The sequence below is a fragment of the Rhinoderma darwinii genome, chromosome 5, assembly GCF_050947455.1.
Source record: "Rhinoderma darwinii isolate aRhiDar2 chromosome 5, aRhiDar2.hap1, whole genome shotgun sequence".
Classification (NCBI taxonomy): Eukaryota; Metazoa; Chordata; class Amphibia; order Anura; family Rhinodermatidae; genus Rhinoderma; species Rhinoderma darwinii.
The window spans coordinates 16409375-16435626 of NC_134691.1; the positions used below are offsets into that span (position 1 = coordinate 16409375).

At 45.4% G+C, this 26252-nt stretch overlaps 1 protein-coding gene across 3 annotated transcripts in view; it reads left to right on the plus strand.

Moving 5' to 3' along the window:
* The window catches only part of ASAP1 (ArfGAP with SH3 domain, ankyrin repeat and PH domain 1), a 239949-nt gene that overhangs the window by 146485 nt on the left and 67212 nt on the right, over nt 1-26252 (plus strand). For all 3 annotated transcript variants that reach the window (XM_075825722.1, XM_075825724.1, XM_075825723.1), the window contains 7 exons: nt 9189-9261; nt 18478-18623; nt 19986-20060; nt 21478-21527; nt 22281-22410; nt 22941-23026; nt 24868-24943. In XM_075825722.1, the coding sequence (XP_075681837.1) occupies nt 9189-9261; nt 18478-18623; nt 19986-20060; nt 21478-21527; nt 22281-22410; nt 22941-23026; nt 24868-24943 (636 nt within the window). The remainder of the gene's footprint in view (nt 1-9188; nt 9262-18477; nt 18624-19985; nt 20061-21477; nt 21528-22280; nt 22411-22940; nt 23027-24867; nt 24944-26252) is intronic.

Here is a 26252-nt window from a genome sequence, read left to right on the forward strand (position 1 = left end):
CAACAGCGAATGACTTTGTATCCAGCCTCACCTGAAAAAACCTCAGACGTAACATAGATCAGAACCAGCGCTCTTGTGCCGCCGCCGCCGCTCGCTTGCAAATAGTTGGCTTAGTGTAACAAAGCCAGGCTGATATGTTATATGACACGAAGCTGCCAAGTTTTGTGCGTTTGCACCGCTCAGCGTAACAAGCATTTGTCCGCCTCCTCCTCTTCTTCATCTCCGAGCTGCCATGTCTCTCCAGACTGATGATTCACTCGGCTCCATAGAAAAAAACACATGGCACCAGCAGCGTTAACCATCACCAATCTTCCTCCCCGGTCTCAGGCCTAAGGTGCAAGCAGCCGAATCAAAATATAGAAAGGGCAAAGACAAATTTGCATGTATGTAAACGAGCAGAATTTGCATATGAATATGAAACTCATTGACCTGAAACATAAAATCTCATTTATGTGTCAGCTACTCGGTTAATGCAAGAATGCAGAACAGGCCAGCAATGGGGAAAGGCGGCCATACAAGAGAGCGCTCAGCAGCTTTTGTTAGAGGAATATTCCCATGATTGGCTTTTTATGCCGTCTGAACGGGGGGGAAAATGCGAATTACCTCTAAAATTAGGATATATAAATTGGGGGTTTCAAGCGCTTTGGTGCCAGCGACTGAGATAACATTGCCAGCACTCCTTATTACTGGTGGTTTATCAGTTTGTGCCTAATATCTCTTATGGTCTAGAGCGATGAAGGGGTTAATAGTGATGTCCATGGTGGTCTGGGGTTAATACCGAATATTCCTGGAGGTCTAGGGTGGTTTAGTTATTCGCACCTAATATTATGGTTTGAGATAGTGAGGTGGCGGTCTAGGTGAGGATAGACACACGACCGTAGAATTCATCCATAATTAAGGACCGTAATTACGGACTCGCTCATTTCTGTTCACTGACACCCCGTATGTTTACGGGAAGATGTCTGTGCCGTAGGAAGGCTCCGCAAAGGATAGGACATGTCTCATTTTTTTGCTTTTTACAGGCCGTGCTCCCATACTTTATATGGGAGCACGGCCTGTAAAGGCGGATGGCTGTCCGCGGCCGGCCGTGCCCGTCATCACGGCCCATGATTATGGGCACGGTCGTGTGCATGGGGCCTAAGGGACTTAAGATCAACCTCTCTTCAGCCCTCTAATATGCCAGTGTTGGTTTGATTTATGACTAGCATACCTCATATGTAGTTTTATGTTTTTGCCATATTGATATATGTGATTTTCAGTTTCTTTAGGGTTCACTGTTTAAAGTTACTTTATCTTGTCTCCTATATGAGGGCAGCACAGGATAAAGGGGGAGATGCTGAGCTCGGTGATATATAGATTGATATTGATTTAGTATTTGTATGTAAAAGTTGTTTAACGCTTCCAGGACTTCGAAAAAGCCTGCTTCCCCACCCACTCCTAGAGAGCCTGTGAGTCCTGCTCCGCCGCCCACTCCTAGAGAGCCTGTGAGTCCTGCTCCGCCCGCCCACTCATAGAGCCTGTGAGTCCTGCTCCGCCCGCCCACTCATAGAGCCTGTGAGTCCTGCTCCGCCCGCCCACTCATAGAGCCTGTGAGTCCTGCTCCGCCCGCCCACTCATAGAGCCTGCGAGTTCTGCTCCGCCCGCCCACTCCTAGAGCCTGTGAGTCCTGCTCCGCCCGCCCACTCCTAGAGAGCCTGTGAGTCCTGCTCCCCCCGCCCACTCCTAGAGAGCCTGTGAGTCCTACTCCCCCCTCCAATTCAAAGGTGAAGCCTGAGAGTCTTGATCCTTCCACTCGTGCATAGAGCGAGCCTTTGAGTCCCCCTTCCGCTGCCCACACAAAGTGATTGACCGCCCTCTTCTTTACGCTCATACAGAAAAGCTGTCATCACTGTATGAGCGTGAGGGAGCAAAACTCGGGCTCGCTCTATATGTGTGGGACAGGGGGCAGTACTTACAGGTTCTCTCTTCGAATTAATTCTAGAAAACCATATATTCCCAAGCTTCTCCCCTCTATTATATCCTGCTCTCATATAGGAGACGCGATGCTGAAAGGGTCACCAGAACAAGGGTCCTAAGACCCATTTAAATGGTGCAATATAGGGGTACCAGGGAGATTGAATGGCGTAGCGGTCAAGTCTGAACTGACTATGACCGTCCGGTACATAACAAATGTTGAGCGCATGGCTATAGCTTGACCTTGGTCTTCTGCTGAGAAGTTTACAGGAGGAAACAAATACGTAAATCCCCGTATATAGATACTAAAAAGACGTCTGTCCCTTTCAGCGTGCGATTTTCATTCTTGTCCTACAGAAATTCTACCGAGCTGTGCACATAGTGGTCTTATATTCTGCTGCCGCCGCAGTACCCGGGACGACGTCGTCTTATACTAATGGATAGAGCTTTAGAAGTCGCTGACACTTTCGTTTTATATGTAAGTTTATGGCGCCGTTATGATTAGAGCTCGTCATGAGTGGGCTCTTTCCATTTTTGCACCACAGTTTGTCCTATGTATGGGACTGATCCGTGTGTCTCCTTCCCGTGCTGTATTGTAACCCATGTCCTCATTGCGGTGTATTTACATAGTTTTTCACATTTTTTTATGCATTTTATTTTTAACGGTTTTATGAAAATCACAGCATTAAAGCACAATAAAAACCATGTCGAGGTCTATTCGCGCAGTGCCGTCAAATTACCAGTGTAGCGTGCCAGGCAGCCAAGGAACGCGCCGCGAAACCGCACACCGTATTACTATAAATTGCCGCAGTTTTATGATGCTGTTCTTGGCCTCACGGCTCATACATGTGAAGAACATTGAAACTTTTTGAAATATGGACTTTTCAGCCCTCATTTTTCTATTGAAAATGAAAACCGTGACCTGGTCGGTTGCGAAGACCGACTCCCGAGTTTTAGGTTTTTTTTGCGCTATTTTTGGTGCCACTTCAATACCAGTAGCTTTGATGTGAACGTTGATCTGCGCCGTGATGTCCCTATGACAACACTGTTGATACCGGCAGTGAACCTCTTCACACACAATTGTTTGATCCGTATTTTCCCTCGTGTTTATTGGCCAGCAAGGAAATAAATAGATCATATATGAAATGAGTTAGAGTTAGGCTGAGGCTACGTGCAAATCCGCAGCGTGATACAGAACCAGCAAAGTAAATGACATCTCCAGAAATCTCATCTACAAGGTGCAGATTTTTTTCTGCATGGAAATTGACCTGCGGTGCGTAATTTAAAATCCACAGCACGTCAACCTATCTTGCCTTCCGCCTGCGAATTCTATCTGACCAGAAAAAAAAAGGAACAAAATCTACAGCATAAATCTGCACCTATTTCCGTATCAATAAGTAAAAACCGCACCTAAAAACGCTCTATTAGGTGTAGATTTTACCTCCGGATTTACTTGCGTTTTACCTGCCGAATTAATGGGGATTTTCTGCACCAAATTACGCAACGTGCACAAGTAGCCCTCAAAATTCATTGCAAAATCTGCACATATTGCATGCGGACTCCCCGGATTTCACCCGTCTACATTAGGCCCAGATCACACAGAGATTTTTGGCACTTTATTTGATGCGGAAACCGGAAAACACTCGCGGGAGGGGCGGAGGAGAAAAAAAAGTCATACTATTTCTTCCCCCGTTTCCATCTCTGACCTCCCATTGACATTAAAGCTGCATTTTTTCGCCCCCGCTGCCCTCAATGGCTGCAGCTAAAAAACGCTGCATAAAATGCGGCAAAGAAAGTGCAGGCAGGTCAAAATCTGCCGTCCTGAAGGAATTTTGAGGCAGATTTTTCTGCCTGCAAAAAAACTCTGTGTGAACAGACCCTAAAACTAGCCGAGATTCGCTGTGAATATCCGTAACAGAATGCGAATGTGAAAATCTGCTGCATGCTCTAAATTTCCGTGGGGAAAATGTTCCGCCGCAGCTGGTTAGAGCTTGTTCATATCTCATCCAGGTCGCTGGTACCGTAATCCGCATGGAGAATCTGCAGCCGCCGTCTAAACCTCGTTAAGGAGCCGCCTTTACATACGATGCCCAAAATACATGTCACGTGTTGATCTGAATCCGGGCCCCATGGCTTATTTTGGCAACTGGAGCGCTTTGTAAATTCATATGGAATGATCTGCTGGAACGTTCAGGAAAATTCCTTTCATCCGGCATCCGATAGTCCAGAAATTGGCACTTTGGCCAAACAATGAGAAATAGAATGAAACCTGGTGCAGGAGAAGATCCACCCGCCACAATGTAGTTCAGCCTGAGCTTTCTGGTTCATGAATATAATTCTAGACCTGCCAGTGATACAGGTAGAGAGGAGGGAGTGGAATAAAACTGCAGCCCAGAGACTGTGAAAAGGTGGGTGACAACTCGTATGTAACAGCCGCCATTAGTGGTTGTCACCCGCCCTCTGTGACCCGTGTAGGAGACTGATAACTGGATGAACAGAATATTAAGATCTAAAGTATTTTTCTGGTGCAAATGAATCTCAATTATTATATAATGAGAAGTTCTGCAACTTTGTAATACACTTTGCGTATCAATTATTCCATTTTCAAGATCTACGCTTGCTGTCAATGAATAACATTTTTATTTTTTTACATTCAGAGACTGTAAACCCATGCAGACCTAAGGCTTCGTTCACATCTGCGTCTGGACTCCGTTCATGGGTTTCGTCTGAGCTTTCCGTCGGGAACCCACGAACAGAATCCAAACTGAAACCATAGGTTTCCGTTTGCATCTCCATTGATTTCAATGGTGACGGATCCGGTGCAAATGTTTTTCGTTTGTCCCCGTTGCGTAAGGGTTACGTCTCTGATGGAATGAATAGCGCAGTCGACTACGGTTTTGATTCCATCAAAACGACCGAACCCTTAAACAGCGGTGACAAACCATTTGCAGCGAAACCGTCACCATTGAAATCAATGGAGATGCAAACAGAAACCTATGGTTTCCGTTTCTTTCCGTTTGGATTCCGTTCATGGGTTCCCCCCGATAGAAAGCTCCGTCAGAACCCATGATCGGAGTCCCGACGCAGATGTGAATGAAGCCTAATACTTCTCACAGCTGAGGTTTTGCTACAATTGTATCCAGTCTTGCTGACAGAGAATCGTTTAAACAGCCTGGACTCCAGAGTGATACATTGCAGCAAACTTTCAGGACAGGAGAGAAATTTGGATCTGATGCACAAGACTGGAAACAATTGTAGCAAATTTTCAGCTGTGAGAAGCATTTGGTCTATACAGGTTTTAAGCCTCTGGGTGTAAACAGAATGTTTTCATTCACTGACTGCATGCAGAGATTATGAAAATGGTGAATGAATTGAAACCCCAAAGTGCATTAGAACATTGAAGAACTGTTCGGCGCACAATGTCGCAGCCTCTTCACTGCAGTAACGGGCGCGGTCATGCCCCTGTGTCCGGTACCGCAGGGCAGGGGATGCGGCGCTACATCGAGGACTGCTGCTTCGGAGGGTCCGACCAATAACCTATTGACGTATTATGCAAAATCCTGGAAAAGGAAGCAAAAAATTTTTGCTGTGTTTGTGCAGATTTTGGGTGTTTTTTGGCAGTTCCCTCTGCGTGGAGGGGGGGGGGGGCGCCTGTCGTTTTCCTCTTTACCCTCCTCGCTGTTATAATGTGTTGTTTGCCTGAAGTCGGAGAACCGCGCCGGAGAATGGAAAGGCTGATTATGATGATTAGCTTGTTTATTACGTTAAGTGATGCGGCATTGTGTAAAGAGGGGCCCCGCTGCTCGGCCTCACCCGGAGCATTACTTACAGCTCGTACACACAAAGGATCGCTTTACACTCGCCGCGTTACACTGTGTACGACGCAACCGCTTTACCGATGGATTAAGAATCGCAGCGCTCGGCTTTATTAACCCTTCACGGTCACAGACTTGGTTGACATCAGTCATAAAAGTCAATTACTGATCGGTCTTGTTCTAAATCTAACACTCCGAGATCGCACCGTCCATAGTATCCGGAAAGTAAATCTGTCGCAAGACTCGCTAAGGCTACATTCTCGCGAGCGCGACCGTGAAATACGCGCTTAAATCTGTCCGTGTGCGTTGCGTTATTGCATCTGTGCTTTGCGAGTGGCATTGGTTTTTCACGCGCTCACAAAGCACATCATTCTTTTTTTTTCAATGGAATTGATGCGCAAATCACGCACCGCACACGGACGAGTTTTACGCTGGTCTGAATGAGCCCCACGTATGTGCACACTGGGCGGGTTAGCTGCGCATTTTCCACAACCTATTTAGTTGCCGCTACTGTAATTTTACTGCAAATTGTCCGCGGAGAAAACGTTCATAAATTGACCTGCGCTGCGTTTTTTTTTAATTCACAGCGTGTCCGTTTATGCTGCAGAATCGCAGGATTTTCGTTGCAGGTTTTCCCCATTGAATTCAATAAGGACGTAAAACCCGTAACGAATAGCAAATGTTGCGATTTTTGCAGTGGAAAAGCAGCGATTCCTCCGCAAATATCGCTAATCGGAAAAAATGTATAAAAATTAATAAAAAGCCAATACTTAGCCCGCGGGTGTTGTCATAGTGACGGATTCTTATGTTCTCTGTGCAGCGCAGCCTTCAGCGCAGCGTCCTCACAGGAGACCGGGCTGCACGAAGAACAGATTAATGCATCGCTATGACAACGCCCGATGTGTACGTTTTGTTTCTTTTCTAGTCCTTTTTAACGCAGCAGAGAATCCCCCCGAAAATCGACACTACAATTTGGTGCGGTTTTTCGGACGGAACTCTCTGCGCCCCATGAGACGCGGCGATGTGAGATTATTGAGGAGGAGGCCTTTTTAAATTAGGCCCCATTGAAATAAGACCATGTTCCATCCAGTTTGCAGTAATGAAGATCCCAGCAAACCGCTCCCCATATCTCAGCTTCCTAGAATCGGACATGGGGGTGGGAGGGGGTGGTAACTGTGAGAGCTCAATATCCTCTGCACAGACATAGATTTAATATAACATTGTCTGCCTGCAGCCACCACTAGGGGGAGCTTAAGAGCTTACTGTGTATACATTGAATACCATAATATCACAGTATGCAGTAAGCTCCCTCTAGTGGTAGCTTCAGGTAGTCAAAATTCTATGTGGATGATATCTATCAGAAAAACAGAACTGACTTTTCATGTCTCCTGACATGTCTGTTTCAGTGAATAATTGTATTCCCCATGAAATAACAATTCTGGAATATATTTTCTTAGAACTCTGTATTGTGCCGTTCCTCTGTTATTCCTCCTAGAAATGTAAGACTAAATTGACTAATGGGTGTTACCATTCCCCTTGTCTCTGCACAGTCTGTTTCGGTCAGCACTGATTGGACAGTGTCAGTCTGCATAGGGACACCCCCCCAACTTGTAACACCCAGTTGTCAATTTATTCATACATTTCTAGGAGGAATAACAGAGGAACGGCACATTTCAGAATTCTAAGAAAATATGTTTCAGAATTGTTATTTCATGGGGAGTGCAAGTATTTAATAAAACAGACCTGTCAGGATAAGAGAGGAGACAGTGCCTCTTTAAATGATCACGGTGCACAAAAGAAAAAAAATCGGCTCTGCTACATCAGTATCTACCTATTTTTTCTCTTTAAAGAACATGAAAAATATCACAAAAATTGAAATTTCGCTGAAATTAGTTTCCCTATCTCTTCCTGGTAAATGATATTTGGGTTTAGCCCGAGGTTCGCATGTTTCACCGGCCTGTTCTTGTACAATGTCTGAGCTCGCGCTCATTCTATGTCTTGCTCCAATCTTCAATCAATCGTTACCCTGGAAGAAAAGAGTAGTATGACATGAGTGTAAGCAATACTCCCGTATAGTTAAGGGGTAACTAAACTTTTAAAAAACTTTTGACATGTCAGAATTTTTGATCGTTGGGGGTCCAAGCACAGAGACCCCCACCGATCACTAAAATGAAGAGGCAGGATTACTTGGGTGAGTGTACGGACCCATAAACTTTCGGTTGTGCCCGTACGCCGCTCCGAGGAAAGACGATCAGAAATGAAGCAGCACAGCGCTCACACTTCTGCAGCTTTGTTTTAGTGATCGGTGGCAGTCCCAGTGCCCAGGTTTATGCCGTAAGCTCCCCCTAGTGGTGACTTCAGGTAGACCCAATCATATCATTTAAAGAGGACCAGACCTCTCTACTGACAGTACATACTTGTATTCCCCGTAAAATAACAATGCTGGATCACCTCTTTTAAGAACTCTGCGATGTGCCATTCCTCTGTTATTCCTCCTAGAAATTTATAAATCACAACTGGATGTTACCATTCCCATAGTCAATGGGGCTTGTTCCTACAGACTCGGAGACTGTCCAATTACTGGTGACCGTGTCAGCCTGTGTAATATCTGGTTGTCTATTTAGTAATACTTTTCCAGGAGGACCAACAGAGGAACATTACATTGCAGTGTTCTAATCAGAGGTGCTCCAGCATTGTTGTTTCTTTGGGAATACAAGTATGAGCTCACTGTATGCTGTATTAATATAGATTTCGAGGTATAAGCAGTAAGCTCCCCCTAGTGGTGACTGCAGGCAGACAGAATTTATGCAGAAGATTTGGACCTCTGTATCAGAAAAACGGAGCTCTGACCAATATTAAGAAATAAATCGGCACAAAATTTTTCATTATTTAGATTAAAATACGCAATTTTATGTTTAACGGTTGACATTCACATATTCACGGTCATTTCTAGAAAATTGACTCCCGTGTTTCCCAGAATTCTCATCCTAATTTTTTTCTTTATTGATTAGCCCATGTAATCCAGTCCATCATTGATCGTTTTTCTCTATTAGTGAATATTGACAGATCTCGCAGTAACTAGAGTGATTTATGAGACATGGTTAGTGCTATTGATTACTCCGCGTGCGCCGTATAGTCATGTGATTGATGTTTGCCGTATTTAATCAAATGCCGCAACATTCCAATAGTCCGGAAACTCTGCTGGTCTGCCATGTGTCAGGAAGGAATCCTAATTCTTGGAATTGTCCAATTGGATGCTGAGCGTTCGACTCCTCATGACCTGGATTCTTACTTTTCCGGAGTACTGGAATTCTTGGTTCTAGGTGCCCAATAGTCCGCTCTGTCTCCAGTGCTATCTGTATTTTGGGTATTTTTGTTGTCTATGTGTATTCTGATGGAATGTCTTTCTGTTTTTTCTAGGCCTTAGATCAAGATCGGACTGCACTGCAGAAAGTGAAAAAATCCGTAAAAGCCATCTACAATTCAGGTCAAGGTAAGTGCTGACTGCGGGGCACTATTTTTGCGTTTGGTTTCACGAAGGACTCAAAACGTATTTTCATCGTCCTCTTCCTTGGATGTTAGGCTGCTAGGTTGAAGAGGATGAGGTTAGCACTACAAATATAATAACTGCAGCACAGAGTATTTCAGGAAATTATTGTGGTGGGGACAGTGATCTGTCAACTGAAGTGCCATGATGTTAGAAAGGCATGGAGACTAGTGGGCGCTGTCTAACTGCAAACTACATAGTGAAGGAATCAAGATGTCCAGCAGCACAAAGTATTTCAGGAGAGGAGTGTGTACTGTTCTTATGGGGTTAGTAACCTTTCCACTCATGTGATGATAATGAGGACATTTAAAGGGGTCGTCCTACCATAACAACCCGTGTCAGTATGTCACTATTAACTTATATTAGAGGAGTGTCCCGCTCTCAGGACCCTCCCTCTGTGAGCCAAAACAGAGATCCGCTGACAAAGAGAAGGTTATTCTTTTGGGTTGTCAGCATGTAATACAACATTTCTCCTGTAGTGGCCGATGCAGGAAAAAATTTATGGCCAAGCATGTCTTCCCCCAAACAGTCTGCTACAATTGTATCTAGTGCAATCATGTATCAGCCTGGACTCAGGACTGTTTACCTCACAGAGGATTGTCTAGACTGGATACAATTGTAGCAAACCCGCAGCTGGGAGAAGTACTAAGTCAGGATACGTTTTCATCCTCTGGATGTAAATAAGAATGTTTTCTTTCACTTTTAGCCAGCAGAGATCTTAAAAATAACAAGATATTGACCAGAAACAATCGAACATATTATTTAAATAAGGTTTTTATTGTAACATTTTTTTTTTATTTTTAAAGGGGTTCTCCGCATCGGCAAATCTCTAATTGTAAGAAGGGTCTCTTGACAATAAGCTGATCACAAGGACCCGTCTCTGTTAAAGGGGTTATTCGGCACAATAATCATGATGCCCTATCCTTATCCGATCGGTGGGGCTTCGACTCCCGCCGATCAGCTAACTGAAGGGACCACAACCTCCTTGCGGTCCCAGGCACAGCCGCTACGAAAGTGCCTGGTAAACGGTGAAAATGCTGTGCCCATTCGTCAGTCAGATGGGGTGCCAGGAGTGTAATGCGGGGTGTCGTTGAATAAAGGATTAGTTTTACGTCGATGTGAGTTGTGGTGTCTGTGGCTTTGGTCTTTATGCAGCCACCACTAGGGGGCGTTCACTGCGTACTGGTTTATAATGGAGTTCAATGTATAAATAGTATGCAGTAAGCTCCTAGACTCCCTCTAGTGGTGACTATAGGCAGCCAGAATTTTATCATTTAAAGTGGATCTGTCCGCTCTACTGTCTGTTATATTACAAACTTGTATTCCCCATGAAATAACAGTGCTGGAGCACCTCTTCTTAGAACTCTCTGCAATGTGGCATTCCTCTGCTGTTCCTCCTGGAAATGTATGAATTAATTGACAACTGGGCACAGTATGACACACTCACCACAGATTGAACAGCATCAGAGTGTGTAGGGGCAATGCCAATGATTTAATCATACATTTCCAGGAGGAATAATAGAGGAACGGCACATCGCAGAGATCTAAGAAAACCTTCTCCAGCATCCCTTTTCCCATTAAGTAAACCCCTTCTTAAAAGATATACCCTCCTTCCCTTGTTGAGGGTGGACGCACATTTGATGTCGTATTATATGAAGCTTATTCAAGTGATTGGGTGACCATGAATAATAGAGGGGTGTCCTGAGACGGGGAGAGAGCCTATATCTCCTATACTACGGCCATGTTACCCAATGTGTTTTCCTCTGTTATTCCTCCGGGAAATGTATGAGGGGGGGGGGTCCTAAGCCGAGGACCGCCCATTTCTCCTATATTACACAATGGGTTGTGCTGATTGGTCCGACACCTCGCATTACCCATTGTGTGTGTGTGTGTGTGTGTGTGTGTGTGTGTGTGTGTGGCACTATAGTGTTTATAGTGATTACATATAGAGTGATTATTCGTGTGTAATTCGCTGGTTGGCAGATTGCCGCCGCCTTCTGATGTCTATGAAGCTGCCGATTGAACGTCATTAAACACTTAAGAAGACATTCGTTTTCTAGCCGTGCTCCATGTAGAGAGTCAGGATTTATCTTGGCTCCGGTACAGAGACCTGTTTCCTGTGGCGCGCGCTCTTTCTTCTCTTCTTTGCTCCTTTTTTGTTTGCTTATTATAAGGAGTGTGTTCCGGTTAAACTTTGAGGCAGCGCAGCGCAAGGCCGTATACTGCGGAGCGGAAAAGGGGTCAGCGCAGGTAACACTGCAACACTACTAATAATATGCAGTGACGTTCTGTCATTTCTGTGGACATTATGAACAACTCGGGGGTTCACAATAAACCTGATGTCTCGATCTCAGTGTGTGGCACTACCATAACTCCTGGGCAGCACGCCCACTGTCTCTATCACTACCATAACTCCTGGGCAGCACGCCCGCTGTCTCTATCACTACCATAACTCCTGGGCAGCACGCCCGCTGTCTATCACTACTATAACTCCTGGGCAGCACTCCCGCTGTCTCTATCACTACTATAACTCCTGGGCAGCACGCCGGCTGTCTCTATCACTACCATAACTCCTGGGCAGCACGCCCACTGTCTCTATCACTACCATAACTCCTGGGCAGCACGCCGGCTGTCTCTATCACTACTATAACTCCTGGGCAGCACTCCCGCTGTCTCTATCACTACCATAACTCCTGGGCAGCACGCCCACTGTCTCTATCACTACCATAACTCCTGGGCAGCACGCCCGCTGTCTCTATCACTACCATAACTCCTGGGCAGCACTCCCGCTGTCTCTATCACTACCATAACTCCTGGGCAGCACGCCCACTGTCTCTATCACTACCATAACTCCTGGGCAGCACGCCCACTGTCTCTATCACTACCATAACTCCTGGGCAGCACGCCCACTGTCTCTATCACTACCATAACTCCTGGGCAGCACGCCCGCTGTCTCTATCACTACCATAACTCCTGGGCAGCACGCCGGCTGTCTCTATCACTACCATAACTCCTGGGCAGCACGCCCACTGTCTCTATCACTACCATAACTCCTGGGCAGCACGCCCACTGTCTCTATCACTACCATAACTCCTGGGCAGCACGCCCACTGTCTCTATCACTACCATAACTCCTGGGCAGCACGCCGGCTGTCTCTATCACTACTATAACTCCTGGGCAGCACGCCGGCTGTCTCTATCACTACCATAACTCCTGGGCAGCACGCCGGCTGTCTCTATCACTACTATAACTCCTGGGCAGCACGCCGGCTGTCTCTATCACTACTATAACTCCTGGGCAGCACGCCGGCTGTCTCTATCACTACCATAACTCCTGGGCAGCACGCCGGCTGTCTCTATCACTACTATAACTCCTGGGCAGCACGCCGGCTGTCTCTATCACTACTATAACTCCTGGGCAGCACGCCGGCTGTCTCTATCACTACCATAACTCCTGGGCAGCACGCCGGCTGTCTCTATCACTACCATAACTCCTGGGCAGCACGCCGGCTGTCTTGGGGTTTATGTTGGACTCCGATCTTTCCTTTACTCTTCACATTTGATAACTTTCACGCTCCTGCCACCTGCGCCACAAAAACATCTCCAGAATCCACCCTTTTCTTACTGTGGAAACAGCCAAAACTCCAAGGCCCTGTTCACACAGAGTTTTTTTGACAGACAGAAAAAATTTTGCCTCAAAATTCTTTCATACATTTTGAGGCAGATTTATTATTTTTTGCCAGCAAACACTGAATCAAATGCAAAAACCGCCGCAAGATATACCCAAAACAAGCACCGCAGGTTTTCTGCCTCCTATAGGTCAGAGGCTGAAACTGCTCAAAGAGCATGCCACATTTTTTTTTTGCGGCCAACAGCCGCCTAGGGAAAAAATGCCTCTGCCTCCGATTGTAGTCAATGGTGAGCGGTTTCTGCAAGAAAATCAGCGCCAACAAAACTTTGTGTGAACTGACCCTCATTATTAACCGTATTCCCTCACTAAACTCTCCCTTCTCCAACCTATACTGAATGCAGCCGCCAGGCTAATCTATCTGACTAAACGTTACGCCAATGCCTCTACCCTGTGCCAGTCACTGCACCGCTACACCTATGCCTCTACCCTGTGCCAGTCACTACACTGGACCGCTACACCAATGCCTCTACCCTGTGCCAGTCACTGTACTGAACACTACACCAATGCCTCTACCCTGTGCCAGTCACTGCACTGGACCGCTACACCAATGCCTCTACCCTGTGCCAGTCACTGCACTGGACCGCTACACCAATGCCTCTACCCTGTGCCAGTCACTGCACTGGACAACTACACCAATGCCTCTACCCTGTGCCAGTCACTACACTGGACCGCTACACCAATGCCTCTACCCTGTGCCAGTCACTACACTGGACCGCTACACCAATGCCTCTACCCTGTGCCAGTCACTACACTGGACCGCTACACCAATGCCTCTACCCTCTGCCAGTCACTACACTGGACTGCTACACCAATGCCTCTACCCTGTGCTAGTCACTACACTGGTCCCCTACACCAATGCCTCTACCCTGTGCCAGTCACTACACTGGACCCCTACACCAATGCCTCTACCCTGTGCCAGTCACTACACTGGACCACTACACCAATGCCTCTACCCTGTGCCAGTCACTACACTGGACCGCTACACCAATGCCTCTACACTGTGCCAGTCACTACACTGGACCGCTACACCAATGCCTCTACCCTGTGCCAGTCACTACACTGGACCGCTACACCAATGTCTCTACCCTGTGCCAGTCACTACACTGGACCGCTACACCAATGCCTCTACCCTGTGCCAGTCACTACACTGGACCGCTACACTAATGCCTATACATTGTGCCAGTCGATACACTAGACAACTACACTAATGCCTCTACACTGTGCCAGTCACTACACTGGACCCCTACACCAATGCATCTACCCTGTGCCAGTCACTACACTGGACCCCTACACCAATGCCTCTACCCTGTGCCAGTCACTGCACTGGCCCACTACACCAATGCCTTTACCCTGTGCCAGTCACTACACTGGACCGCTACACCAATGCCTCTACCCAGTGCCAGTCACTACACTGGACCGTTACACCAATGCCTCTACCCTGTGCCAGTCACTACACTGGACCGCTACACCAATGCCTCTACACTGTGCCAGTCACTACACTGGACCGCTACACCAAAGCCTCTACACTGTGCCAGTCACTACACTGGACCGCTACACCAATGCCTCTACCCTGTGCCAGTCACTACACTGGACCGCTACACCAATGCCTCTACCCTCTGCCAGTCACTACACTGGACCGCTACACCAATGCCTCTACCCAGTGCCAGTCACTACACTGGACCGTTACACCAATGCCTCTACCCTGTGCCAGTCACTACACTGGACCACTACACCAATGCCTCTACCCTGTGCCAGTCACTACACTGGACCGCTACACCAATGCCTCTACACTGTGCCAGTCACTACACTGGACCGCTACACCAATGCCTCTACCCTGTGCCAGTCACTACACTGGACCGCTACACCAATGCCTCTACCCTGTGCCAGTCACTACACTGGACCGCTACACTAATGCCTATACATTGTGCCAGTCACTACACTGGACCGCTACACCAATGCCTCTACCCTGTGCCAGTCACTACACTGGACCCCTACACCAATGCCTCTACCCTGTGCCAGTCACTACACTGGACCGCTACACTAATGCCTATACATTGTGCCAGTCACTACACTGGACCGCTACACCAATGCCTCTACCCTGTGCCAGTCACTACACTGGACCCCTACACCAATGCCTCTACCCTGTGCCAGTCACTACACTGGACCGCTACACTAATGCCTATACATTGTGCCAGTCACTACACTAGACAACTACACCAATGCCTCCACACTGTGCCAGTCACTACACTGGTTGCTCATTCATTTTAGAATAACATTTAAACTTATTACTCTCACCCGCAGAACTGTCTATCACAAAAACAGATCTGTGATCGCTATAAACATATTTTACTGGAGTTTTCCGCTTTGGACACATTTGCATTTGGAGATCTGAAGATCCTTCAGGAATTTTGAGGCAGATTTTGACCATCGAGTGCTGCGGGCAAAGAACTGCAGCGAAAACCGCTTTCTCTGCCTCTCATTGATGTCATTTGGAGGTCAGAAATGGAAACACCTGAAGAAAGGGCATGACGCTTCTTTTTCCCGTGAGAGTTTTCTTGGAAAAAAAAACGCCTCCGCCTCTCATTGAAATCAATGGGAGGCAATTTCAGGCGTTTTTCGGGCGATTTTTGACCTACCGGCAGATAACTTGCCGCGTTTTTTGCTGCGTTTTTCGGCCGCGGCCATTGAAATCAATGGGAGGCGGATTTTGGCACAGTTTACGACACGGTTTCCGCCTCAAAAACAGAAGAACCAAAAGACTCTGTGTAAACAGGGCCTGAGGGAAACTAAACCTAGAAATCAATCTTAAAATCCTGCAGACCGACACAGTCTTGTAGAAATCTTGCAAAAAAACACAGGTACTTGGTCTCTCCCATTTTTTTGGGCTGCCAGATATCTATGGGGTTGAGCATAGAATCGGTCGGGACATACGATTAATTTTTTTTATTGCTGACAGAGCAGTGGGGGAGGGCTTCTGTTGCAGCCAGTTGCCTTACAGCCAGAGCGAGGTTTAGAAAAGAAAAAACAACAAAGAATATCCATTGATTTTTTTTTATTTTTTTCCAAAGAATGTAACGGAGACGCTGCAGCAGTTCTCAGGCGATGATATTATCCGTACATTGGAGATTTGGGATGTTACAGTACAAGGTTGATTACACTTTGCAGGAGGAAGATTATTGTATAAATAGCTCCGAGTCTTCCACAATGTAATTATTCAGCAACAGAAAAGAAAAAACTGCATTTACTTGTTGGCTCGTTGGGAGTCCTTGGGCAGGTGCCAAGATATTTGTTAAATAATAGATTACGGCCATATGCTGACAGAACGCGCTTCTACTACACAACACGCGTTCTGCAAGCAAATCCGCCATATCAGGAGAGTCAACGGTTGGACAGCGGCCTAAATCATACAACCAGAAGCGTTATAATTGCAGGATCAGATGAAGACTATGGACCCCACGATTAGTAATTACTTCACGTGGGGCAGGTTATCCTCCAGGGGGTCTGCAGACAGCGAGGTTCTCATATTCACTGGTTTGAAGACCAGTTGGACGGAGACAGGAATCCAGAGGTAAAACGTCTTGGGCCCCAATTAAAAATCTGTAACCGGGCCCCCCACCTGCCATTTATAATACTGGTGTCTTCTTATGAGGGTGCGGGTGTGAATGCTACCTCCGCACCCCCTATAGCCTCACCCTGCTGAAATCTGACATCCCGATGAAAGCCTGGTGGTAGACTTCATAAGAGCCACATGTTACTACTCTATTGTCAATTGGCACGCTCCTTTCCTGAAACACTGTGTGCTGCTGTGGACCCTGGTCTTCTGCTATCAGTCTGTAACCTTCCACTTGTTTACATTCACTACCTCGACACATCCACAATCGCATCTAACCCTGTTTTCAATAACAATCACTTGAGTGGACTATTCACTGCCTTCCACATGATCATCGCACTCTAATTAAATACTCTGTGCTGCTGGGGACCTCTGCTCCTTCCACCATCAGTCTGTGACCTCCATCTAGTTTCCATTGCATTCCTCACGTCATGACGCTGCCCCTGTCACATGCAACCCTGGACAGGTCGCTGCCCCTACATGATCGGCACACCCATCTCCTGAAATACTCTGTGCTGCTAAGGAACCATACTCCTTTCACGTTTTTTAATCTCAGATCTGTATGAGTTAACAACTAAAGCAAATTAAGTGTATGATGGCAATACATATAAAGGTACACTATATAAGACCATGATATTGCTTCTCTGCTACAATACCCTGTGCTGCTGGAGACCCTGCTTCTTTAATTGTCAGTATGTGGTCTCCATTCCCCTACTCACAGCATGGCCCTGTCCATCCACAAGGTCAGCTCTCTCATCTCCTGAAATACTCTGTGCTGCTGGGTTCCTGTGTGCTTTCTGCTATTAGTCCACTTGACGGAATTGGTCACTGCCTCCCACAAGATCAGCACAATCCTCTCCTGCTGCTTATCATCTTATTTTCCTGCACTATGTACTATGGAAATAGTTTTTCTTTTTTGCATTTTTTATACTGATTGTGGCGTTTCCCTTGTCAGGCTCTGTTCACACTGGTGCTGGGTTCCGTTCGGTTTCCGGTAAAGTAATTTGCACTGCTACTCTTCCCATCAAAAACGTCAGAAACCCAACAAAAAAATATATTATTTAATGGGATCCGTTTTTATTCGTCATTGTCGTCATGACTCTGTTAAGAATCCGCAAGGAAAACCAGAACTTCCAAGGGCTGAGATCCAGCTAGTGAGGGAGTCTAAAGCCCTATTCACACTGAGTTTTTTTGCAGGCAGAAAAATCTGGTTCAAAATTGACCTGCATGCCGTTTGCCGCGTTTTTTGCTGTGTTTTTCGGTCGCGGCCTTTGAGCGCCGCGGTAAAAAACGCTCAGAGAAGTAAACGCCCGAATATAGGGCATATCGCTGCTTTTTAAAAACCGCTCGCGGGGGAAAAAATGCCTCCCCTTGAAATCAATGGTTGGCGTTTTCGGATTTTTTTTGGCGCGGTTTCCGCGTCAAAAAACATGGCAAAAAACTCAGTGTGTACACGCCCTTAAAAAGTCTTCTGGGGAAAAGTATGCAAAATAGTTCTCCAGAAGGAAGTAAATGTTCTCTCTCTACTGCCACCTATAGGTGACTACTGTGTAAGTCAATGACTTACATGATAATTGCTTAAAGGTGGCAGTAGAGAGACCGTTTTCTTCCATTAAGAATCCTAGCCATGACGGTTGTGTGAGCAGAGCTTTACTATTTCTGTTGTCTCGGGGAAGCTCTTACGTATTCTGTATGCAGCCCCAGTGCAGACGTCGCCTGATTCAGTGAAGAGACCGCTGATCTCCGCTTTTCTCCGCGCCAGGGAGTCAAGACGAGAACGTCCCTGTGACACTGTCATAGTCACAAAGAAAGGTTTGATTGGTGAGAGTTTATGTAAGACGTTCTCATTCTTTCTTCTGCAGATCATGTCCAGAATGACGAGACCTACGCGCAGGCTTTAGATAAATTCGGGAGCAATTTCTTAAGCCGTGATAACGCAGATTTAGGCACCGCGTTTGTGAAGTTTTCCACTCTCACCAAGGAGCTGTCAACACTTCTCAAGAACCTGGTAAGCGATGAGAGAACACGTCTTATGTTACCACTTACATTGTGTGATAAGTTTAAAGGGAACCACGTTCTGTTTAGATTTGGACATGAGTATCGCTTCCCGTAAAAGCTGAACTAGGGGGCGCTACTGCACCCAATCAATGACCCTTTAAAGTGCCAATCACAGAGCCCAGAACTTTTCCTGATTCTTAGAGGGCTGAAAGTATGTGACCCTTCTCAGATCTGCTGAATGGCCGAGAGAGCTGACAAATGGGAGGACATACCCTGAAATGTTCTTTGGGGGACATTAAAGGGGTCTTCTGAGATTTTACATTATTGGCCTATTCTTAAGATGTATGTATGTATGAATGGTGGTGGTGCCACCCCTGGGACCCCTACCAATAAACAGAATGAATCGATGCTAACTGGAGCGCAGCGCCCCCTTTATTGCAGAACCCGACACAGTCAAACACATATGGACGCTGTTGTGAAGGGGGCGCTGTACCCCAGTGAGCATCACGTTTTGCTGATTGGTGGTGGTACTGGGTATGGTACCCTCTCCGATCACACATTGATGACCTCTCGTAAGGACAGGCAATCTATGTAAAATCATTGAAAACCCGCTAGTTCACTATTATTAGGGCATCTTAAACAGGTCATCGTCTTAAAGGGGCCAGTAATGGTGAAAGTCTCTAAATAGCAGTAAAGGTACCATCCACAATCGGGATGACCATGGCCACCTTAGTGTATCATTCTATTTTCATGGTCCTTGTTTATACCCAGAGGCTAAAAAAACCTGTACAGACCTAATACTTCTCGCAGCTGAGGGTTTGCTACAATTGTATCTAGTCTAGGCAGCCCTTTGTGAGCTAAATACTGCAGCAGCACAAATCTCACTCCCATCTTTATACTTTGCTACAATGTATCAGTGCAGACTAAATGTATCAGTCTGGGGTCCAGCCTTTGTAACACAATAGATTGTCTAGACTGGATACATTTGTAGCAAACGCTCAACTGCCAGAGGGTCTACAGGTTTTCAGCCTCTGGATGTAACCAGTGAAAGGTCTTATTCACTGATAGCAAGCAGAGATCTTTAAAAAGTCACAGAATGAAAGAATAAAATATATTACAAAGTTGCAGAACTTTTCATTATACTATTTATGGGGTCTGAGGGGTCGTGCTGGCGGACATAGTATGAGGTTTCTAATAAGGCGTCATGGCGCAATATCTGTGTCAAATTTGACAATATTGTAAACGTAAGGAAAAAAAATTACGTTTCAAGATATTTTTTTTCATATTTCATTAATTTTTCCTATTGATATTTGTCCATTTTTATGTTTTGGGTGCATTTTTTCTGATTTGTTCTTTTTATATATTTTTTTAGCTCCAGGGATTAAGCCACAATGTCATCTTTACACTGGATTCACTTCTTAAAGGTGACCTGAAAGGAGTAAAGGGGGTAAGTGATGAGCTGTTCGTGTCGGTGTGGGATTCCTCTGTGGCTTTGTCTTCCTTTTTTAGACACACTGTAACTAAATGATTATATTAGATGTTGCCTCATTGTTGTCTTTGTACTTTAAAGCTTAGCTCTGTATTTAAACATCATTTTGCATTTTAAATCTATATGCAATGTCTGATTCTCTAGTCACACCCAGAGCTGCATTCAGTGTTCTGTGAGCATCTGCGTGGAATTTTTAGAATTGTGCGGACAGGCAGCTTAACTGAGGTCCCAAAGTACACGGCATTCTGGGTTTTTCCATTGTGGGGAGGGAGATATTAGTTTTAAGGCTGTGAATTTCCTATAGTAAATATCACATATACAACAGAGCATGCTGTACAGATACTGAAACAGCAGGAAAAATCTAGGAGGCTGTGTAACCTGACAGTTAACAGGAAACCATGGGAAGTCTAAATGCAACTCTGGTTGTGAATGGGGTACAATACGTGTTGTTACTCTAGATACGTAAACGATAAGTAAAAGTTACGTCACATTGTACATACTTTGCATTTTTTTTTATCTTGTACTGATCCTGAGTTACATCCTGTATTATACTCCAGAGCTGCACTCACTATTCTGCTGGTGGAGTCACTGTGTACATACATTACATTACTTATCCTGTACTGATCCTGAGTTATATCCTGTATTATACTCCAGAGCTGCACTCACTATTCTGCTGGTGCAGTCACTGTGTACATACATTACATTACTTATCCTGTACTGATCCTGAGTTACATCCTGTATTATACTCCAGAGCTGCACTCACTATTCTGCTGGTGGAGTCACTGTGTACATACATTACATTACTTATCCTGTACTGATCCTGAGTTACATCCTGTATTATACTCCAGAGCTGTACTCACTATTCTGCTGGTGGAGTCACTGTGTACATACATTACATTACTGATCCTGAGCTACATTCTGTATTATACGCCAGAGCTGCACTCACTATTCTGCTGGTGGAGTCACTGTGTACATACATTACATTACTTATCCTGTACTGATCCTGAGTTACATCCTGTATTATACTCCAGAGCGGTGTTTACAATTCTGCTGTTTGTTATTGGAAACAGTCAGCAAGCTTGTTATCAGATACAGCTTTGGCTTGGCTGAGCTAGCTCCTATAATGCAGAGGGACAGTTAGTTTTTCCTACATTAGATCACTGTACGGTGCCTGGTGTAAAGATGACACTTTTCAGAATGCAAATCACCAGAGCGGGTTCTGTGCAGACACTGAACAAGCAGGGGTAACATTGCACAGCACCATGTAATATGTTTGCACTATACATTACAATGTTTTTTTTCTGTGTTACTTTTCTGCTCAGAAGTCTTGCATCCTGTTCACTACATGTCTTTCTGTGCTTTCTTCTCTTTCAAGGATCTCAAAAAGCCATTTGACAAGGCCTGGAAAGACTATGAAACCAAATTGTAAGTCATTTTAACGCCGTATTGAGTAACTTGGTGCTGACGTTGTAACACACCGACATGGAGGCAATGACCGTTCACTGTGAAGCCTGCGGTGGGGTTGTATGGCAGGCCGCACTTGGCGTTTTCTCTGTCTTCTGGCTGCAGTATTATTGTACCGCAGAGAATGGGGTGTCATAGGACACGTTCCGTTTTTTTGCGGCACCATGCTGTTACTTTTCTTCAAAAACTCGTAAATTGTTTCCTAGAGCTGCACTTTAAAGTGATTACCCCCCTTACCATATAACCGCTCCTACGACGATGATCTCAGTGCGGGATGTCTGACTGTTCTAGACCCTACAGCAATCGCCCATTTGGGGATTTGAAGCCGTGCATGGCGATCATTGAGATCAATAGGGCTGTCTGTGTAATGTGCAGATGAGCTGGGTCTTTGCAAAATTTCTTGGCCATGGTTTAAAGAAAGGGTACTGAGTGACTCCAGTTGTTTGGGGGGCTGGCAATGGTGCTGCGCTAATATGGTCAAGTATGAAAATGGCCTCAAAGAAGTTTTGCTCATTTGCTTTTTTTGGCCACTGGGGGTGCTGTGGGAATCACAATAGTGGAGGTTGATCACTGGTGCTGCTCCTGTTCCACCAAGGAGAGCCGCAAGCTGGAAACCACCGCGCCATAGTGGAGCGCTGCTGTGGACCGCAGTCTTTGCCAATCTATTTCTCCAGGCTTCTTAGAAAACTGACACTTGTTCGCTTTGATTTTTAGCACCAAAATCGAAAAGGAGAAGCGGGAGCATGCGAAACAACATGGAATGATCCGGACGGAGATAACGGGGGCTGAGATCGCTGAAGAAATGGAGAAAGAGAGGAGACTGTTCCAGCTACAGATGTGTGAGGTGAGATTGTAACGCTGCCAGTACACAGCCCCTGTAAATCCGGGGAGAATCAGACTGTGCAGACAAGCCCTTCCATACCCCCCATTAGTAGGATCAAGATTTCCCAGAAGAACTTGATGGCAAACCTGGGACTTATAGGGACTGTCCCATCTGGACAACCCCTACTCACTAGCAAGCCGCCCTGGTGATCAGCTGATCGCTGTGGATCTAGCAGTTGCGGGGTAAATGTAATATCACATGAGTGGCAACCTTAGAATATGTAGTCGTATTGAGTGCGCCAAAGCGGGAAACATGTTAAAACACATTACCGGTGCGTACCGTGTAGTATGTAAGTAGAATAACGTAGAATATAACATCCCCTCCTCTACCAGAATGTATGGCAGCACGAGCTGGATGTCTGATATTAAGATAATAACACAGGCGGGATTATTTAATTAGCCGCTCGTCCCCCGCACCGATACACAGCGCTGAATACCCCACACGGACAAGGTGCAATTATCTCCTCACCGCTCGATTTTGTCTTTTCACAGTATCTTATTAAAGTTAATGAAATCAAGACAAAGAAGGGCGTGGACCTCCTGCAGAATCTGATCAAGTATTACCACGCGCAGTGCAAGTGAGTATGTCCTCCGGGGGTTCTTGTGGCTGCAACTCCTGCGCAAATATGCTAAAAAAATTGTAAGAAATATAAATGGCAAATTAATATTAATAATGGTTAAAGCCAAATCAAAAACTGCTCAGAGGTCTCAAGTATTTTGCTTAGATTACTTATTTTATATATATTAGAATTTATTAATATTTTTGGGCATATTTTGCTTTGATTGGACGTTCCCCTAACTAGTCCCTTAAATATGTAATTCACACCGTCCACGTAATAAGAGAAATAAAAGTGGAACACAGAAACACCTAATCACACACTCACAGGCGTACACTCCGTCTTATGGCCCTATTACACGGGCCAATGATCGGGCAGACAAGTGTTCATATGATCGCTCGTTCCAGATCATTGCCCCGTGTAATAAGGGCAACGATCAGCCGATGAACCAGCAAACGCTCGTTCATCGGCTGATCTGCTCTTTTATGCAGAATTAAAAATCATCGTTGTCGGCAGCACATATTGGTGGGTAATCAGGGACATGCGCTGCCGACATCATGGAAATGTATAGGGACCAGCAATCGTAGTAATGAGCGTTCGTCCCTATACGTATCCAATCATTGCTCCGTGGGATAGGAGCAAACGAGCGCCGATCAACGAACTGTCTCGTTGATCGGCGCTCGTTTACACGGCCTCTATCGGGCCGTATAATAGTACCTTTACAGTCACAGACTTACACTCACTCTATTAATTAGGGACAGTTGTACACTCACTCTTTGTCAGGGACAGGCGTACACTTGCTCTTTCAATTAGGGACAGGCGTACACTTGCTCTTACGTTCAGGGATAGGTATACACTTGCTCTTGCAGTCAGGGACAGGCGCAGGCTTGCTCTTACAGTCAGGGACAGGCGCAGGCTTGCTCTTACAGTCAGGGACAGGCGCAGGCTTGCTCTTACAGTCAGGGACAGGCGCAGGCTTGCTCTTACAGTCAGGGACAGGCGCAGGCTTGCTCTTACAGTCAGGGACAGGCGCAGGCTTGCTCTTACAGTCAGGGACAGGCGCAGGCTTGCTCTTACAGTCAGGGACAGGCGCAGGCTTGCTCTTACAGTCAGGGACAGGCGTACACTTACTCTTACACTTACTCTTACAGTCCTGGACAGGCGCACACTCGCTTTTACAGTCCGGGAGAGACGTACACTCGCTCTTACAGTCAGGGACAGGCGTACACTCGCTCTTACAGTCAGGGACAGGCGTACACTAGCTCTTACAGTCAGGGACAGGCGTACACTTGCTCTTACAGTCAGGGACAGGCGTACACTTGCTCTTACAGTCAGGGACAGGCGTACACTTGCTCTTACAGTCAGGGACAGGCGTACACTTGCTCTTACAGTCAGGGACAGGCGTACACTAGCTCTTACAGTCAGGGACAGGCGTACACTTGCTCTTACAGTCAGGGACAGGCGTACACTTGCTCTTACAGTCAGGGACAGGCGTACACTTGCTCTTACAGTCAGGGACAGGCGTACACTTGCTCTTACAGTCAGGGACAGGCGTACACTTGCTCTTACAGTCAGGGACAGGCGTACGCTACCACTATACAAAGACCAATATAAACCACTAACACCGCTACACAATGACCATATAGTGGTCAGATACCCGTTCTCCACAGGCGTCTGCAAAGTATTATCACAAGAAAATTGCGTCTTACCCCCCCCCCCCCCCCCTCCCGCCTGTAGCGAGGCGGCGCCTTAGGCTGTCATTTACCCCTCCACTCAACCCTGACTGTACATGCGGCGCCGTCAAATTAAAGAGCAGGTTAACATTTGTGTTTCATATTATTGAGAATAATCTTTCTTCTCAGTTTCTTCCAGGACGGCCTGAAAACTGCAGATAAGCTGAAGCAGTACATCGAGAAGCTGGCTGCTGATTTATACAATGTAAGTAGTATGGACGTGGTAGGTTACCCCCGGCAGGTGGGTCGCTGCACAGAGACATTACATTCATGTTGTTGAAGGATTCTTATAATTTGGTAAATATCTTGTTGGCTGTAATTACAGGAAAATATGAATTAAATAGTTTTGATCTTATCTTCGTGATGTCATTGTCTCCATGGGAGATAAGCGGTGCCTCACATTATTAAAATGACCATGCAAGGCCAACTAATTGTAGATGAGGTTGACTACTGGCCACCGAGATATTATTTAATGTTTATAGCTTCATTAAGGGATTCCCACCATTGAAGAGGAAATAAAGACAGATTTTATTTGCCCGATTCCATTGTTTCACTGGGAGATAAGCGGTGCCCCGTTCCATTACAATGACATACAAGGTCAACAAAAGGATTTTGAAACCGAGAGAACTAAGAATCAGCTGAATAGAATTTTTAACAGTTTCACATAATAGGTCGATTTTTATTTTTTTACTTTTGATTTTAGTTGGGAAATGTATAGCTCCCAATGTATGATCTTACCTAGCTTGTTATCTAGACCACTGTGTATATCAAAGAGAACAAAGACAAAACAATGGACTGGCTCTTTAATTGTGAAGTTCTTGGTGACTCCCTGGCATTAGTGCAAGCAGAAGTGTTAATAAATCATAGCAACTGATTGATACAACTTTCTGTAATATAGGATTTATTTCACAATTGTTTTTATATTTGGAACTGAGAATATAACTACTATAACACTGCCACCTATGTACAAGAATATAACTACTGTAATACTGCCCCTATATACAAGAATATAACTACTATAATACTGCTCCTATATACAAGAATATAACTACTATAATACTGCCCCCTATATACAAGAATATAACTACTATAATACTGCCCCCTATATACAAGAATATAACTACTATAATACTGCCCCTATATACAAGAATATAACTACTATAATACTGCCTCCTATATACAAGAATATAACTACTATAATACTGCCCCTATATACAAGAATATAACTACTGTAATACTGCCCCTATATACAAGAATATAACTACTATAATACTGCTCCTATATACAAGAATATAACTACTATAATACTGCTCCTATATACAAGAATATAACTACTATAATACTGCTCCTATATACAAGAATATAACTACTATAATACTACCCCCTATATACAAGAATATAACTACTATAATACTGCCCCCTATATACAAGAATATAACTACTATAATACTGCCCCTATGTACAAGAGTATAACTACTATAATACTGCCCCCTATGTACACAAGAATATAACTA